The 18,223-nt window shown below is 40.6% G+C and overlaps 2 protein-coding genes across 2 annotated transcripts in view; both read left to right on the top strand.

The window, feature by feature from the left end:
* LOC145993867 (DNA-directed RNA polymerase I subunit RPA1-like) overlaps positions 1 to 18,223 on the top strand; it is a 381,417-nt gene that overhangs the window by 324,228 nt on the left and 38,966 nt on the right. Inside the window, exon 30 of the mRNA XM_083129730.1 lies at positions 5,097 to 5,207. Coding sequence (XP_082985856.1) covers positions 5,097 to 5,207 — 111 coding nt within the window. The remainder of the gene's footprint in view (positions 1 to 5,096; positions 5,208 to 18,223) is intronic.
* Positions 1,938 to 2,609, top strand: LOC145994450 (uncharacterized). Its single transcript, XM_083130586.1, has one exon. The coding sequence runs from the start codon at positions 1,938 to 1,940 to the stop codon at positions 2,607 to 2,609; it is 672 nt and encodes a 223-aa protein (XP_082986712.1).

The following is an 18,223-nucleotide window of genomic DNA, read 5'->3' as shown; positions in this document are numbered from 1 at the left end:
CGTGAGGATATGGTGGAGTGATTGAAGTGCGTCAGCTTCAAAAGGCAGTCTGTAAGCATGTATAATTAAGCCTGAAATGTCCATGCAATATATTTTAAATTTAAAATTAAATTTAATTTAACCCCCATTAAGATGCATGCACATCGTTGCTCACAAACAAGTATCTGACAGATACATGGTTTAACTCCGTGAAAAATCCATGCTCCCGTGCAAGTCAAAAATAGTTGTACTAGTACCCCATAAGCCATGGATGGCATGGATCCACAAGAACCCAAGGTTATACTGCAGGCACTTCAATCCTTGGAGTCGTATTGATAACTGATATCAGTTTCTCAGGATCTAGTGGAACTAAAGGCACTGTTTTTATTAAATTGCCAGTAGAGGGCAGAAATGAACATCACTATGCTCCCTGATGTAACTGTCCTCTGGAAGGGAAAGGAGTTGATTGTGCTACTTGACTACGTACACATGCAAGAGTGGATGGAGGTGTGTGGTGAGACAAACTAACATGTATCAATTCCTCTTCTGAAATTGCTTCAATTTCTCACCTGATATTTTCTTTTAATTCTTCACAAGTTTTCGAGCACTGTCTCTATGTGGAACAGGAATATCTGGTAATTCTGCTGGAAAACACCTTCTAACTTTCTTCCCTACAAGAATTTGTAATGACAAGAGTGTTGTACATATATATATGTATGTATGTATGTATGTATTTGTGTGTGTGTGTATATATATATATACAGGGTGTTAATTTTAACTTGACATATCAAAATAGCGGGAGTGATACGCATGTGAGGAAAATTTGGTCCAAACAAACCATGATCCTTGTCGGGGGTGGAAAGTTAATGGCGTAAAATTAGCCCCCGCACAGGGCCCCCCTGGGGGGCACGTTGTGTTTTTCAAATAGGAACCCCCGAATTTTGTTTCATTTTGGGATTCGCGGAGTCAAAATAAATAATAATTATGCTTGACATGGGTGCAACAACATGCGAAATAAAAAAGATATGGCCATGTGTATGTTTGGAAACATGTAAATGTCGTGCATGGAAAAACGGTAACAGGCCCCCACAAAAATACGAAGAATGGCGTGTGCAGAGGAAAATTTCATTGCTGTCGATGGTGTCATTGAAGAGTGGAAGCAGTACCAAAAGAAGAGTGTGGAGGGGATAGGGGGAGGGGGCAGCATGCAACGAACAAAGTGGAAATACATCTGCTGGATTAATGCAGATGCCAAGGATATGAGGGAAACAAAATAACGAACTGTGCCTGTGCCAGAAAAGTGAAGAGGTAGGGGATGTAAATCGTGTTTCCAGAACGCACGCGAAGAGTATGTTATCGCCACCGACGTTGTCGGATCAGCTGTTATCAGACGCCAGGCACACGTAAGGTACAAACTACGCCATTTGACCTTGCGTTGAAGTCAGCTCTCCGTGCCCGTGTTTGCTTGGGGAAATAGGTGGTTATTGGGCGTGAGTGCTTCAGAAGGTTAGTTGACGTGCCCGTGTTCGAAGTGAGTGCAGGGTAAAAGTGCAGGTATACCTAGGACGATGGAGCGTGTATCTGTGGAAGACAGAATTGAAATGATATTCATGTATGGTGAATGTCGACGAAATGGACAATGTTGTCACCGAATATGCCAGACGCTATCCGAACAGAGTGCGTTCGCGGTCGACTTTCGAAAGGGTTGTCAAGCAATTTGCAACAGTAGGAAGCGTTTGTCCGCAACAAAGACGGCATCGAAGAACTGTCACTGGGGAAAATAATGAAATCGCTGTATTAGCTGCAGTGGAAGATGATCACCATTCCAGCACGCGTAACATAGCTCGCCAGAGTGGGATGTCCCATGTCAGTGTTTGGAACATACTCAAGAGGCACAAGTTTCACCCGTACCATGTGTCCTGCACCAGGAACTTCATGGTGATGATTTCCGTGCACGGATGGTGTTTTGTGAATGGACACGTGGACAAATACATCGAAATCCGGTATTCTTTCGGGACGTTCTGTTCTCCGACGAAGCAACATTCACAAACCATGGCCAGGTTAACCGGCACAACATGCACTACTGGAGTGCCGACAACCCACACTGGTTGCGTGAAGTTGAACATCAACGCCCGTGGTCAGTGAACGTATGGTGTGGCATCATGGGTGACAAACTCTTTGGTCCGTTTTTCATTGACGGTACATTGAATGGGCGAAAGTATCGCAATTTCTTGCAGGACGAACTACCGATATTGCTGGAGGATCTAAGCCTTGCACAGCGACAGGCCATGTGGTATCAGCATGATGGTTGTCCAGCGCATTATGCTGCCATAGTGCGGGAAGTATTAACGCGCAAGTTCCATCATCGTTGGATCGGACGACGTGGTCCTGTCAATTGGCCGGCTAGATCACCAGACCTTACTGCGCCAGATTTATTTTTGTGGGGTTTTCTTAAAGGAATGGTGTATCAAACTGTACCCACAACGCGCAACGACATGATGCAACGAATACGAAATGCTTGCACACAAATTGATGCCGCCACACTTTTGCGTTGTGAACAGTCATTTCATGCAAGAATAAATAAATACATCGACGTTCATGGTCACCATTTCGAGCATTTGCTTGGGTAAGGCATGTATGCCCATGCACCACCCCACCCCCACAGGTGAGAGGCAAGGGGACTCACGTGAAACAAGCACCCCACAGATGAGAGGCAAGAGGACTCACTTGAAACAAGCACCCCACACGTGAGAGGCAAGGGGACTCACATGAAACAAGCACCCCACAGGTGAGAGGCAAGGGGACTCACTTGAAACAAGCACCCCACAGGTGAGAGGCAAGGGAACTCACGTGAAACAAGCACCCCACAGGTTCGAGGGTAATAGTATTTGCATTCCATCGTTCCCATCTCCTACACTTTTCTGGCATCCCTGAATACGTTTTTGTGTTTCCCTCATCTCCATGCCATCTGCATTAATCCAGCAGATTTATTTCCACTTTGTTCGTTGCATGCTGCCCCCTCCCCCTATCCCCTCCGCACTCTTCTTTTGGTACTGCTTCCACTCTTCAATGACACCATCGACAGCAATGAAATTTTCCTCTGCACACGCCATTCTTCGTATTTTCGTGGGGGCCTGTTACCGTTTTTCCATGCACGACATTTACGTGTTTCCAAACATGGCCATATCATTTTTATTTCGCACGTTGTTGCACCCATGTCAAGCATAATTATTATTTATTTTGACTCCGCGAATCCCAAAATGAAACAAAATTTGGGGGTTCCTATTTGAAAAACACAACGTGCCCCCCTGCTCCCCAGGGGGGCCCTGTGCGGGGGCTCATTTGTACGCCATTAACTTTCCCCCCCGACAAGGATCATGGTTTGTTTGGACCAAATTTTCCTCACATGCATATCACTCCCGCTATTTTGATATGTCAAGTTAAAATTAACACCCTGTATATATATACAGGAATAGGGTCAGAAAAGGTGCCAGAAGGGCGGATAATTACAAATGATGAAGGAGACAGTAAACACTTACCACACGAAGAGAAATAATTCTATATTTCGCGATCTGAGTCGCATTTTCAAGATAGAAGATAAAAGATCGACGACACTTAGAGATATATATATATTATAATAATAAAAAAACTGCAGGAAATCACCAGTAATACATAAATTAAAACAAAACAATTTAAATCAGTTGTTAACACCTTAACACTTCACACAGATGTGCGTGCTAGCTGCTGCTCCATGGCCAACTCTACCGTGAAAGGCACTGTAGATTATATTATAATAAATGTCTGAACACGCTATTGCATATATTTTTTGCAAAGAAAGCAGTGATGATCAAGGAGCACATTTATGGCTTGCATGTCTGATTTGAAGTAAAATGGCCTGGTGGCCTGGAATATAAACTGAACATAACATAAGCATAATTACTTAACCCGTAACTGGTATGGTGCCAGATTGTAATGCAAATGGCATAGTGTGGTCCCATTTTGTCCACTATTTCCGTTATTGCAGTTTTTATTACTCAATGTATCTAACACTACAAAAATCTGTTCGTTTTTCGTAAACTGCTTTGTAAATACATTTTCAGGGACTGTAAGATAAAAAAAAAAATTTAGTTATTCAATTATCACAGAACATACATGTAGTTACCCAATGAAAACAAAATCAGATAAAGAAATTCACACAAAGAAAATTCTGCACAATGTCAAAATGAGTGGAAAAAGCTAATTGATTGTAGTGATAGTCAGTGGAGATAAGTACTTCATTATCACTTTTATGATCAGACTCCAGATCTGATAAATCACTTCTGCTTGTAACTTATTCAAGTTTATTTTTTATTTCAAGAATATTTTCTTTGAAAAACGGATCATCAACTCTGATTCTCATACAAGGTTGCTTGCCAAAAGACTTATGCAAACTGCGTCACATGGTCTGTGCAACCCCCAGGTGTCTATTGCTCTGAAACTAAAATGCACCTGGCGCTAGAAGGTTGCGCGATATTCCAAAACATGAAGCTACCGAAAAGGAGTGGGAAGTACATGCTATTGCTTCAGAGAACAAGAGCGTTGATCTAGACTGCAGGTCCCAGGATTAGAAATGTTGCATGTTTTTGTGAAGGCCCTATAAAATATTGTTTTGTAGAATATAATTACAGTGGAACCACAATTTTACGTTCCCGGATTTCACATTTTCCTGCATTATACATTCAATCGTGATGATCCCACCATACCAAGATGTTATAAAATTTTCCTTGATTTTACATTTTCCTGCATTTTACGTTTTCCCAGCTTGGTCGCTTGGAAAATGTAAAATCGAGTTACCACTGTAATGTGTAGAATTTAATAATGGTTATTCGTTGTCATCTTTTAATCAACAGGTTCCAGGTTTGATATCCGGTGGAAGCACATAGTGGTTCAGATCCCACTTTTAACTGTAGGCATTGTGGTTCAGATCCCACTTTTAACTGTAGGCATTGTGGTTCAGATCCCACTTTTAACTGTAGGCCCAGTCCAGATTATCCCTTCTGTGCATAAAGTGGACTTGAAACAATCTCAGGCTATAATAGTTATTGTTACATCTAACATTAATCATTATTTTCTTTCAGGAAATGGTTTATTACGAAGACTTGCTAGATTTGAATAAAATATACTCGAATGACATTTCAAGAATGGCTGAAATTTATGGAATAGAAGCTGCTAGGAATGTTCTGGTTAAGGCAAGTACAAAATTCATTTGTAACTGTAACTGTCACATGATGGGATGCTTCATTAACAATTTTTGATACAAAAGTCTGTTGCAAAAATCTTGTACAAATGATATGACTTAATGAATTCTATTCATTCAAATAATTCATCTTGTAACTCGTGAATTTCAGTAACAGACAATCAAAAATTTCTGTAGAACAATGAATGAGTAAAGAAGGTTAAGGCTGGATCGCGGTCATCATCACCGTCAAGTAACTTATATTCAGGAAGTGGTGCAGGTTCAAATCGTCTACCGTCTCTTGTGGCTGGTTTTCCTCAGCTACTAAGTGACATTAAACCAACCAGTCATTAATTCTGTCTTTTTGAAACTGAAAATAATGTATGATCACGTTTCTTGTATATTAGTCATCCTCTCAGTGATAGTTACAGCATTTTTTACTTTTTTTTTTATTTTTATGAATTGTCATTACTTCAGGGATGAAGGTTCTGGGTCCAAATCTCAATGGTGCTTCATTGGATTTGTTGTTTGAATTGGTAGTCATTTTTGCAATTAACATAAAGAAGTGGAAAAATAATGTTAAATAAGCTGTACATTTTGCACAAAACCACTGGGGTAGGGATGGATGATATCGGAGATTTAATATTGTGATACATCGTGAAGAAAATATCATCACAGACGATACAATATTTTTTCTGTATCATGATATTGGCAATATATCGTCTCCACGATATATATCGCCAAATATTGTGATGATACAACCTCTGACAATAAAGTTCGGTGAATGATCCTGAATATCGAAAGTAGACAAATTCTTAATGAAACCTACCTTACTGTCCTTCGAAGTAGTCCCCTCCCATGGCTATGCACCATTGAGAACGGCTGTACATGTCCTAGAAACTTTTAGAAAAGTGTTCTTTCGGGATTGTGTTCAAGACCCTCGTCACCTTCCGTTGGATGTCCGGAATATCCTCAAATCTCTGACCTTTCAAAGCGATTTTGAGGCGTGGGAAGAGAAAGAAATCTGGAGGATTCAGATCCAAATTTCTTGCAATGCATTGCTACAGAGGATGAGAGCTGGTGTGTGAGGTACGACCCTGAAACGAAACGCTAAAGCATGGAATGGCGTTCTCCTGCATCACCCCGTCGGAAGGAGGTCAAGGCGTAAAAATCATGCATCAAAACGATGCTTATCACTTTCTTTGACAGTGATGGCATGATCCACAAGGAATTCCTGCCGGAGGGAACAACAATTTTTCCACCTTAATTTCCTCACTGGATGGCGCTGGAAGCAAGGGTTGGTGCACAGTCTCAACTGTTACGTCAGTGTGTTGCCAGGACAGTACCTGTCAAAATGCCGTGGATGTGCAAAGTGATCGTGATATTGGGTTTGTGTGGGAAACATGTTGACCTTCAAACCAAATAAGGAGCATGTGCAGCATGTCCTACTTTTCTTGTTCAAAAGGAAAACGTGAGTGAAAGCCATCGTATCCTTGTGGAAACGTACGGTGACAATGTCCTAACGCAAGACGGGTGTGTGCGTTGGTTTCGATGATTCAAAAGTGTTGATTTCGACTTGAAAGACAATGATCACCCGGACCAGCCGAAAAAATTCCAAGATGCCGAATTGCAAGCACTGTTAGACGAAGTCGATACACAAACACAACAACAACTGGCAAAGAGGTTAAATGTTGGTCGCCAGACCATATCTGATCGTCTTCATACCATGGGAAAGATCCAGAAAGCTGGAACATGGGTCCCAGATCATCTGAACGACAGACAAATGGAAAAGCAAAAAATGGTGTGTGAAGTGTTGCTTTCTCGGCATAAAAGAAAGTCTTTCTTGCATCGGATAGTGACTGGGGACAAAAAATGGATCTACTTCGAGAACCCAAAATGCAAAAAGTCATGGGTTGACCCAGGACAACCTTCAACATCGACCGCAAAACCGAATCGCTTCGGAAGGAAAACAATGCTGTGCATTTGGTGGGATCAGAAGGGTGTAGTGTATCATGAGCTTCTGAAACCAGGTGAAACAGTGAATGCCGTTCGCTACCATCAACAACTCATCAATTTGAACCATGCATTGATCGAAAAGTGCCCAGATTGGGCGACAAGACACGGAAAAGTGAATTTGCAGCACGACAATGCCTCATCACACACAGCGAAAGGCGTCAGAGACACCATTTCTGCACTTGGCTGGGAATTCTTGCTCCACCCACCATATTCGCCAGACTTAGCCCCTTCAGACTACCACTTGTTCTCATCGATGTCTCACTCACTTTCCCAGCAACACTTCAACAACTACGAAGATGTCGAACAATGGCTTGCTGACTGGATCACCTCAAAATGTGAACGATTTTTCTGGAAGGGCATCCACAATTTGACGGACAGATTTGCACAATGTATAGCTAGCGATGGCGCATACTTTGAGTAAAAAGCTTTTTCCCCAGATACACTTGTTTTCTTTCGGATCAATTAAGAATTATTAACCGGCACACCTGGTAATCCTCTGTGTGGTTGTGATGATGCGTGTTTGTCCACATGTGAGATGAGTGCCCTTTTACAGTCTCAACTTTTATCCTCGGAAACAGTATAGGGTTAGTTGTTGGTAAATTTTGTTGTTAAGGTCCTGTCCTCAGTTTTGTTTTAGTTAAACCTTTCGGCACTGGTGTTGTTTGTGAACATGATGTTTAATAATTTTTTCTTGGTGAAATATGTTTATGTTGTCAACAATTGTGGTTTTGTTTCCATGCGAGAAGAATAAAAATCAAGTGTGTTGTAGAAAAAGTGGCTTTCATCTTTATTTGGCCTGACAAACATACTATTTGGTAAGGGTTGTGTCCATTGTTCAATGTTCACTACTACATGGACCTGAATTCTGTGACATTGTTTGGGTTTAGTTTGAGTTTTGTGTTATGAAATGATATATCATTATGAAACAATGAACTGTTTGACTGCTTTACTATAAAACTTTTGTTATTGAATGATTTTTCTTCTTCTGTAATGTTGCCAAATTTACTGTTGTTCACAAACAATATTGGGACATAATTGTCGTGTTTCTGAAAGGTTTGGCACAGCGTAGAGTTTTGGCAGACAGTGATGTGTTGTGGCTGAATTGATAGAACTTTGATAGAGATGTTTGCTGTGGTGGTCAAATATCAAAATGAAGCCTCATAGTTTATCTTTTAGAGCAGCGGTTCTTGAACTTTCCTAAACTGCGCACCCCCTTTTTTTACTATTAATTTTATGTTTATCATTAATTTATTAATAATCTAGGCATCTGAGAAGAAAATGTTCCAAACAAAAATAATAATAATAATTGTTATTTAAGTTGTTGTTGTTGTTGTAGCCTGCTAACAAGCCATGAATTTTGTTTAAATGTTACCGATGTTCATGGAAGAATGTTATTGATTGGTTGAAATTCAAGTTTTGTATGTGTCAGCACCATGCATGTGTATAAAATCTCCTTACCCAGGGTAAAAACCGAGGCTGTACTGGGGCACTCAGCACATATATTTCTATAGCAAAACACAGGAGAACATGCAACCATAACAAAGGTAGCATCCCCGATGGCTTAGTGAACGTCATTGCCTTGTAATCAAGGGGACCTGGGTTCGATACCCTATGGAGGCACAAAGTGGTTCAGATCCCGCATTAAACTGTAGGTCCACTCCGGATTAGCCTATCTGTGCAAAAAGTGGAGAACAAAATATCAAATGAAACAACCCTACAATGGATTGTGCTGGCCGTAGGTCCAGATAACAGAGTCTCGTTGGCCTGCAAGACTGAAGTTGCCGAGGTGAAGTACGTGGAAATGAGGTTAAAATTTGGGTGTGTTCAGAGGAACATCATAACATATGTGAATACTCTTTATTAGTTATTACAGCCGAAATGTCTACTTTGAAGAAAGTAAAAGTCTGTAAAAACAGAAGACTGACCAGAGAAACATATTATATGTGTGTGTGTGGGGGGGGGGGATGCATCCACCAAAAGACATATTCAGTTTTGTACAGTGCTGCTGTGAGCAGAAATTTTGATTGAGATAAAATATGCATGATTTATTGGATAAAAAATTTCAACGCATGTGTCAAGCCAATTTTACTAATATCAAGTCCCTAAGAAGATTAGAAGCAGATGATTCATTCTACCACTTCTTTTCTGAAAGTCCTTTCTCATCAAAGCATGCCAACAAACTCTTGAAAGGGGCACTCATGGCAACACCGCACACAACGATGTCCATTGAACCGTAGAAACTGTGGGATGTTGCCATGTTCCACGTACATCTTTACTCCGTTGAATGAATATCTGTATAAAATCGGTTTCGCAATCTGAATTGACAATGATAATGGATTTTGAAAACAGATGCAAAGAGCTTCAAAACAAGACCAATATTGTGTTTGAATTTAAGAAAAAGTTGTTCCGCAAAATTGATGATAATGTTTTTTTGAAAAATTTTTAATATTTGAAAATTAAGAATTGGGTTTAAAACCTTTCTGCCTGCATCATACAAAAATTTCATCACAATGTTACCACCCGTTTTTTATTTATAGAATTTCGAAGAGAGCGATTGTTTGCAAAACTAAAAAAAATGCACTTTTTTGTTCTCATGACGATAAAAAATAGAAGGCTTACTCGAATACAAAATTGGTTACTATAGATTAATGCAGAATTGAATAAGCTAAATTTTGATGTAAACCGTTTTTATGTAGGTCTACTGTTTAATTTTTAATTGGAGTCCAAACTCGAGTATGTATAATTTTTAATCCGACAGTAGACCATGCCACGTCTTCATTTATCTGCAAAAACATAGCTCGTATTTTTTACGAATAACTCACTTTCAGCTCTGTTATGATTATTCTAATTGTAATTAAGGAGGTGTGAATTATGCCACCAATAATACTACTTGCCACACAGTGGCGAAGCGTGACATTTTTACGTAGTCATCGCAAGACTTGCCAAACATCAGGGTCAATCTTTCAACCAAGTATGGGGAGGGGAGTAATTTCTACATTGATAATGATGATAACAGTGTTTGTACAGACGTGTGAAGTATAGGCTTACCAGACGTCCGGTTTTTCCTGGACATGTCCTACATTTAAACCTTATGTTCGGTGTCCGGGAGGAATTTGAAAAATATCATAAATGTCCTACATTTTGAGCATCAGATAATATTAATTAGGGAAATGCGTAACAGGAAAAAACATGCAAGTTACAAGTCTGTGGACTGCGCTTCCAAACTCAATAGTGAAATTTATTTTGATTCAGTCATTACCCAAAAAGAAAAAAAGTTTGTCCTGCTATTAAACAAACAGGAAAATGGAAGCAATTAATGAACAATTTTTTGGGACCAATTTGTGATGATGTCACTGTTTAATACCTGAGCGGAATTTCTTGCCTGATGGAACAAGGTGTTTCCCATTCTTATTCAATATAATTTGATTGTAAAGCAGGAGTGTAAAGTTAATCAATGTGTTTGCCAGTCAAGAAAGTCATGGAAATCAAGGAAAAGTAAAGAAATCTACAAGTAGGTCAAGAAGTCAATAAGAAGGCAATAAATTATACTTGTGGTCAAAAATTTTTTGCAAAGACTGAATGGTTGATTTAGTTTATTTGACGTAACTTTTTCTGTCCCTTTGGCTAATCGCGTTGATGATGAATGGTGGTAAGATAAGATGGATGATGGGATTATCATAGGCGTAGCTACGGGGTGTGCCTAGGCACACCCTAATGGGCTGCTTTATCAAAGAGAATTAAAGACAGATATTTCAATAAGACAGAAAATAAGCGGCAGTTTGTAAGAAGTTGAAAATGTCATTATTACTTGGTACAAACGTGTTCATTATCGCTGATGAAACGAGTGTCTATAGATTTTCGATTTTTTGATGTCATTGGAGAAAGGAGATATTTACTGCATTCTACTCTGTACTACAGCGCCTTTCTTCTATACCTGTCAGAAGCTGCACGTGTGAGAGAGAGCTTACTCCAAGCTTACCCAAGTTAAAACTAAATTAAGAGCAACTCAGAAGCAGGATAGATTGGAAGCCCTGCTCTTGCTATTTGTGGAACAGGAAAAAGCTTAGTTTATTCTATTGGTGTAAATGAAGTTATTGATGAGTTTAAGAACATTGTACCTTTTGACAGACGTCTCTTGTTATAGATGACGTGTATTTTGATGTATTTGTTTGTAACATTTATGAACATGTTGTGTGTGTGTAATTTCTATGCAATTTGATTTTTTCTACTACATATATTCAGAAATTTTCAACACTGTCATTTAGTGAATGTATATTCCTTTACAAACATCAGTGCAGTTAAAGAGCCAAGTGATTGTGTTGCAAAATATGCTATTAAAAAGGTACAAGACCTCATTTTTTTCTTTGTGCACACCCAAATATAAAGTTCTAGCTACGCCTATGGGGATAATCACAAATATATAGACACAGAAGCCCCGCATAAGATTATACTGGCTGTGAGTCCAGATGCCAAAACCTCGCTAGGCTCCAAAAACAATTCAGGATGCTTTAATAGATAAAGCAGGTCTAATTCTCTTCTTAAATATATCATCAGTTTTCATCTTAACTGGCCCTTGGGGAGGGGTGTTCATTAAATTAATATTTATTTTCTTAATTACTTATTTCCAACTTTACCTAAGTAATGGTCAAATAATTAAACGTTAATAAAAACGGAAAAAAAGGTCAAGAAAAGTCCAGAAGAAGTCAACAATTCTGTATGTGTTATTTTGGTAGACACCCTGTTATTGAACTAAAAACTACTCAAGATGAAACTTCTGGAACAATTTCAAATTACGGTAATTTGCTGAATATTTGTTTGCCATTGCAGGTCATAATGCGAATGTTGAGAGAGTACTTTCATTACCATCAGCACAACAGACTCACGATGGATATGATTTTTTCATAAAGTCTGTAAAATGTTTGGTACTGGTCCCTATAATTTCAGAGATTGATTGATTGATGTAGTTTATTTTACTTCGCGTTTTGTACCTCTTGGCTAATTTGCGAAGATGTGGATGAGTGATGAAATGATGAAATTGATGAATAGACATTCACAAACAACCTAGCCCGAGCAGGATTCGAACCTGGGATCCTTGGCATCGCAACGCGATGTGCTATAATTTCAAAGAGTTTGACTGTCCACTCTAACATAAATATATTTTGACTAAATCTGAAATTTTGAGAAAAATTGACTCCTCTGAGAAGTATGTGGTAAGAGTTGCATTGTTTATTATAATTACAAGTTTTGAAATTTTGCATTTAAATATTCGTAAAAAAAAATTTTTTAGAACTGAAAAGCATCATTTTTCAGTTACTTTCTAATGTGTTCTATAGAAATATTAATAATTTATTGAGAATGTTTTGTGTCCTACATTTTGTCTTAATGTCCTACATTTTGACTTAATGTCCTACATTTTGACTTAATGTCCTACATTTTGGGACAGCATGTCCTACATTTCCCTTATAGCGATCTGGTAACCCTAGTGAAGTAGAGAGGGCCAAATTCATTTTCTTCTACGTTGTACAGGGGATGGACAAAAATATGGAAATGAATGCAGAAATGCACATTGCCTTTATTAATATCGAGTAGGACCACCTTTGGCACGCAGAACGGCCTGCAGTCGACATGGAATGGACAAATACAGGTCGTGTATGGTTGTCAAAGGGATAATATAATAATAATCCTTCGCGCGACAGCCCATGAAGGGCCTTGGCTTACCTACCGTCTGCCGGTCTCCCTCCCACACTTTCCTTCGTAACCTCTAAGCGTGGAGATCTGCAACCAGTATTGGAATAGTCGGGGGGTCGACCCGACGTATCCCCAGCCGTTATAGTAGGTCTTCTCGACCGGATTACGCTCACTCACTCGGAGCTCCCCAATTTCCTCACGATGGTGGGTTACCTCCGGCCCTATACGTAGGCCGAATAAATTCCGACCAGAGCCGGATTCGAACCTACGCCGTCCTGCAGCGAACGATCTCAAGACGAGTGAACGCCTTAACCCGCTCGACTACGGAGGAGGACTGTCAAAGGGATGTTGTACCATTTTTCCTCCAAAGCAGCTGCAAGTTGTTGTAGAGATGATGGTGGTGGGTAGCGGGCTCGTACCTTGGTCTCCAAAACCGACCACAGGGGCTCAATAATATTGAGGTCTGGCGATTGTGGAGGCCATGGCAGATGTGACACTTCATCTTTGTGCTCATCAAACCAGTCCTGGACGATGTGAGCTGTATGAACAGGAGCTCTGTCATCTTGAAACACGGCATCACCATCTGGGAACAAAGTTTGCACCATGGGATGTAGCTCGTCACTCAAAATGTTTACGTAGTCCCTGGCAGTGACATGTCCATGCAGGGTGATGATGGATCCGGCAGAATACCAGGAGATGGCTGCCCAAATCATCACTGAACCACCACCATGCTTCACTCTCGGTAACAGACAGTCTGTGCTGGCGTTCTCCACATGTACACTCGGTCAGCAGTTGGAAACAATGTAAAGGATGATTCATCAGACCAGATTACAGTCTTCCACTGCTCCAATTGTCCAGTTTTTAAGGGGTGTTGCACCACTGTCTCCGTCTAGCAGCATTGTCAACAGTCACGAGTGGTTTGGGAATTGCAGATCTGCTATGAATATCCTGCTTGTGGAGTTCTCTTCTGACTGTTTTTACGCTAACAAGGTTTGTAAGCACTGTATTCAGCTCAGCAGTGACTTTTGGAGCCGTGGTAATCTTCTGCTTGGTCACAATCCTACCCAATGTGTGTGTGTGTCTGTCACGCAACACACACTTGCGTCCACGCTGGTACTTCGCTGATGCAGTTTTTCCGGAAGTCTCATAAGCAGTCATGATCTTTGAGACTGTGCCTCTTGATACACCAAGCATTTCCGGTACTTTCGTCATGGAAGCTCCCACCATACGAGTACCCACAATTTGCCCTCTTTGAAACTCTTGTCAGCTCAGACATGATTCACGATAACCTGCACGGACCAGTCGCTAAAGTGTAACTGGCCCATCTGTCAGGTTGGCCAGGGTGTATACCTCGCAGGAAGTGCCAGTGACCACAGCGCCACCTACCATTCAGATGCAAATCGTGTTTGAAATGGCTACCTGCTTTATACCAGGTGTTTCCATATTTTTGTCCATCCCCTGTAGCTATGTGATCGTAAAATAAGGAAGACTAAACTTTCTTAAATTCTACCCAAGAAACGTCTCTCTCCGAAATCTGAATAGTAAAATTTTCGAATCCTGATGTTGTTGACCATCCCTGGTGTGAAAGTAAGGTATGTTAGGGAAAAGATTCTGTCTAAGTCAGTATGTCTGTCACCTCGAGAACACAAATCTTGATCAGTCTTGTCATTCGTAAGCATAGTAAACACAAAACAACATTGAAGTACTTCGTGTTTTGTAAAGTAAGAACATTATTTTCAGGAAACTATATTTGAACGCAGGATCAAAAGAAAGAAGAAAATTGAAAAGGAGAAATACTATGAAGGAAATACAATGGATCCAGAACTGCTTCCCCCCCCCCAGATTTTTCTAGCACTAACTGTGGGGAAATTTATGCTTGTGCTTACTTATGACGTCACTGAAAGCCTGCCGTGTTTGTAAACAAGGGGGATGAAAAAAGGCCTCTTATGACCAGACCTTCACGAGCGGGGGAAAAGCGGTCGAAGGATCTTGGATTCGCAGACCTGCTGCGATAAGTTGGCCCGCCTGACACCATTGCACTCAACAGGAAACGTAGCGGGACGGCTGGGCACGGGGGTTAGAACTGGGCTCTCCTTTCGATTCGCTAAACTTAGCGAATCTCTTGCGTATTTCTACCTATTTCATGGCGTCGAATTTTGCTCAAGTATGCGAGTATTCAGACTTATTTTTTACTTTTTCTCTAAAATATTTAAAAAGCAATTTTTTTTATTATTTTGCTTTTTCATCGCCGCATCTCCCGATGACCGGACGCTTCGCCTCTGTCCCCACACTTGCATGGGCAGAGAATGTATTCTGCATAATGGACTACTGCAAAAAGACGAACCCTTCATTTTGACCATGTTTTTGACGTCAATGTTTTGACTTATAACCTTCTTTTAGATGTCACTGGTTGGCAAAGGATGTTTTTCTTGATCTTTGCAACAACAACATTTTCCAGTTACTGGATGCCTTTGACCCAGTTAAAGCCTTATAGGTTACTCTTGACACAAGGACAAAATCATGGGAGAGGCAAACTTGAAGTGAACGATTACACAGAAAATACTTCCAATCATGGGCGTCGAGAAGGGGGTCGACCGTGGTAATAATACTTATTATGCAAAACTTTCTGGCGACGCTCATGCTTCCAATATATGCAATAATATGCATTTGTGTGCACTATAAATCTTTGCCAGAGTATTCCCAATCCAGTGAAATGAATGAATTCGTTGAAAGCATATGAATTTTCGCCAATGACAAAAGCATGCAAATATGCAAAAATCCGCCCCCTACGTATTAGTCACCTTGTGTCGTAATTAAACAAGAAGCACATGCTCGCGCGTTTATTTCTTCATCCAGTGTAAATGACGGTGCGTAAAAAGCAAGTCGTGTATTTATTTGGTGTCGTTCTTCAGCGAGTGTTTTTAATACAAGTCAGATGAACAACGTTATCAATGAATGTGCATCGATATGGGTTATTCATTAAGTCAGTAGAAAGTGAAAGATGGATTTTTCATTAGTTGAAAGTCGCCAATTTTTTTACCAGCAATATGTGTGTGTATATGTACAGGGTGTACCAGAAGTGATAACGGAAACGGTGAAAAGTACACGATAGTAGAAGGAAAAATGTGTCGTTAAACATGGGGTCGGAAACGAACCGTTCGCGAGATAATTGCGAATGTATGGTTACAATCCGCCACTGACTTGATTATTTGTACACAACGTACGATATATCGAAGCGTCATATAGTAAAGATGTCGATATTCGATATCGATATTCAGTACGTCGATGTCTATATCTACAAGGTAACCAAAAAAGTTCTTGCCGTTCTAGAGCAGTGATAAACAAAGAGCAATACAGTGCTGATGGTACGTACCTTTAGGTTTCGAAGTAATCTCCATCAGCATCCAACACCTTTTGCCAACGTTCCTGCAGCTGCACAATACCCTGGTGATAAAACTCGGCGGGCTTGGATGCAAAGAAGTCCGTGAGTGCGTTCTGTAGGTCTTCCTTATTTGCGAAGGATCTCCCATGGAGGTGGTTGTCGAGGGAATGAAACAGGTGGTAATCTGTTGGTGCAAGGTCCGGTGAATATGGTGGATGGCACAGTGTCTCCCAGCCAAGTTGCTGAAAGGTCCCCCGGGTCCTCTTTGCCACTTGCTTAACTTGTATGTGTAGGTGCAGTCTGACTGTTTCAGCGGAAACAATGGAACCTTTCTGCAAGTTCATCACACGTTAGACCACTGTCCTCCTCGATGGCTGCTTTTGGGGCCTCGTCATCCAACACATGTGGTCGTCCACTGCGAGGTTCATCCGAAAGGCTCACATCTCCCGAACGAAATTTCTGGAACCAATTCCTGGCAGTGCGTTCGTTCACGGCATTCTCCCCAAATGCCTGGCAAATGCGGCGACTTGATGCGGCAGCTGACACACCCACTTTAAAGTCGTACAACAAACACACGTGAACAAGCTGCTTTGATACCTCCATTTCTCTTCGACACTGGACGAGCTATGACTGCTGTGTGTGCGTAACGTGCCTGTATTACTGACAGTCGATGATCAAACTAACTCCCGATCGCTTGGCAGGCACGTGCGTCATTTCGTTTCCTCTCTGTGAGCACATGATTAATGGGACGTCAAAAACGGCAAGAACTTTTTTCGTTACCTTGTATATACGATATCGATATTATCGAGGTATGGTGGTGTTGCATTCCTTACGTACAAGTTAAGTCAAGCATAAGGATATTAAGATAACAAGTAATGCGCTCACCACGCGGGGACAGCTCTGATTAACATGGAAAGCAAATACGTGCAACAACCAATAAAAATAACAAGGTTCCTACTTTATAGAACTTGCTGGTTACCCTTGTGTGACCAAGTATAGGGATGGATACGATACGAGACAATACTTGAAAAAGACTCGGTCTCAAGTTGTAAATGATTGTCTCGTTCTTGGTCTCGCCTTGATATACAGCATATACACCACAAAATATTTTGTAATGACATTCTTCTGTTTGATGCATAGTTTCGACACTACGAGCAGGGACAGCTCCAGAAGAGGGCAGGGACGAAACTTCAAATTGAAAGATATAGATGAGTCGATGTTGTCGCGATCGTCGATATCGGTATTGTCTAGATCGTCGATACCAGCATTTTTGGTATTCGATATATATAGACTCTATATCGATATTCAATCGATATCGCACACCCCTAATCGTACTCTTGTCACTTTACAAGTGACGTACCTGTTATGCCTTCCGTCCTGTACAGGATGTATGGTTAGTTTACAATGACCTCTTTCTGCAGTGTTCAGTTTTAAACAAAGGAACCTCGGTGTGAGCAAGGAGACAAGTGTACAGTGGGATCCATGAGTATTATCGTGCAAATTGTCCATCACTATGTTCGTGCACTTGATTTATTTGACCCAATAAGAGCTTTAGGAATTAAAACAACTCCAAACAAGCTGTTGATAACTTCTGCACCAGCATACATAAAAATCCATCGCTTAAAAACACACAGAATGTAAGAGAAAAATTATTGAAAATGGCCATGGACAATTTGCACGGTAATACTGTACGATATGTACAAACAATCACGTCAGTAGCGGGTCGTAACCATACATTCTCAATCATCTCGCGAATGGTTCGTTTGCGAGACCTGGCTCAGACTCTTTTGCTTCTATTTTGCTGCACTATCTGGGTTATTTTTTAACCACACCGTCATGAAAAAATCACATAAATTGCATAATACATTCTCATTATTGTGTAGTGAGGGTAATGATGAGAGTGACGGTGGATGCCAAATGTGGTTTTGAAGGTAAATATTCGC

The sequence above is a fragment of the Lepisma saccharinum genome, chromosome 10 (genome assembly GCF_977018435.1).
Source record: "Lepisma saccharinum chromosome 10, izLepSacc3.1, whole genome shotgun sequence".
Taxonomy (NCBI): Eukaryota; Metazoa; Arthropoda; class Insecta; order Zygentoma; family Lepismatidae; genus Lepisma; species Lepisma saccharinum.
This window is presented reverse-complemented; position numbering and strand designations above follow the sequence as displayed.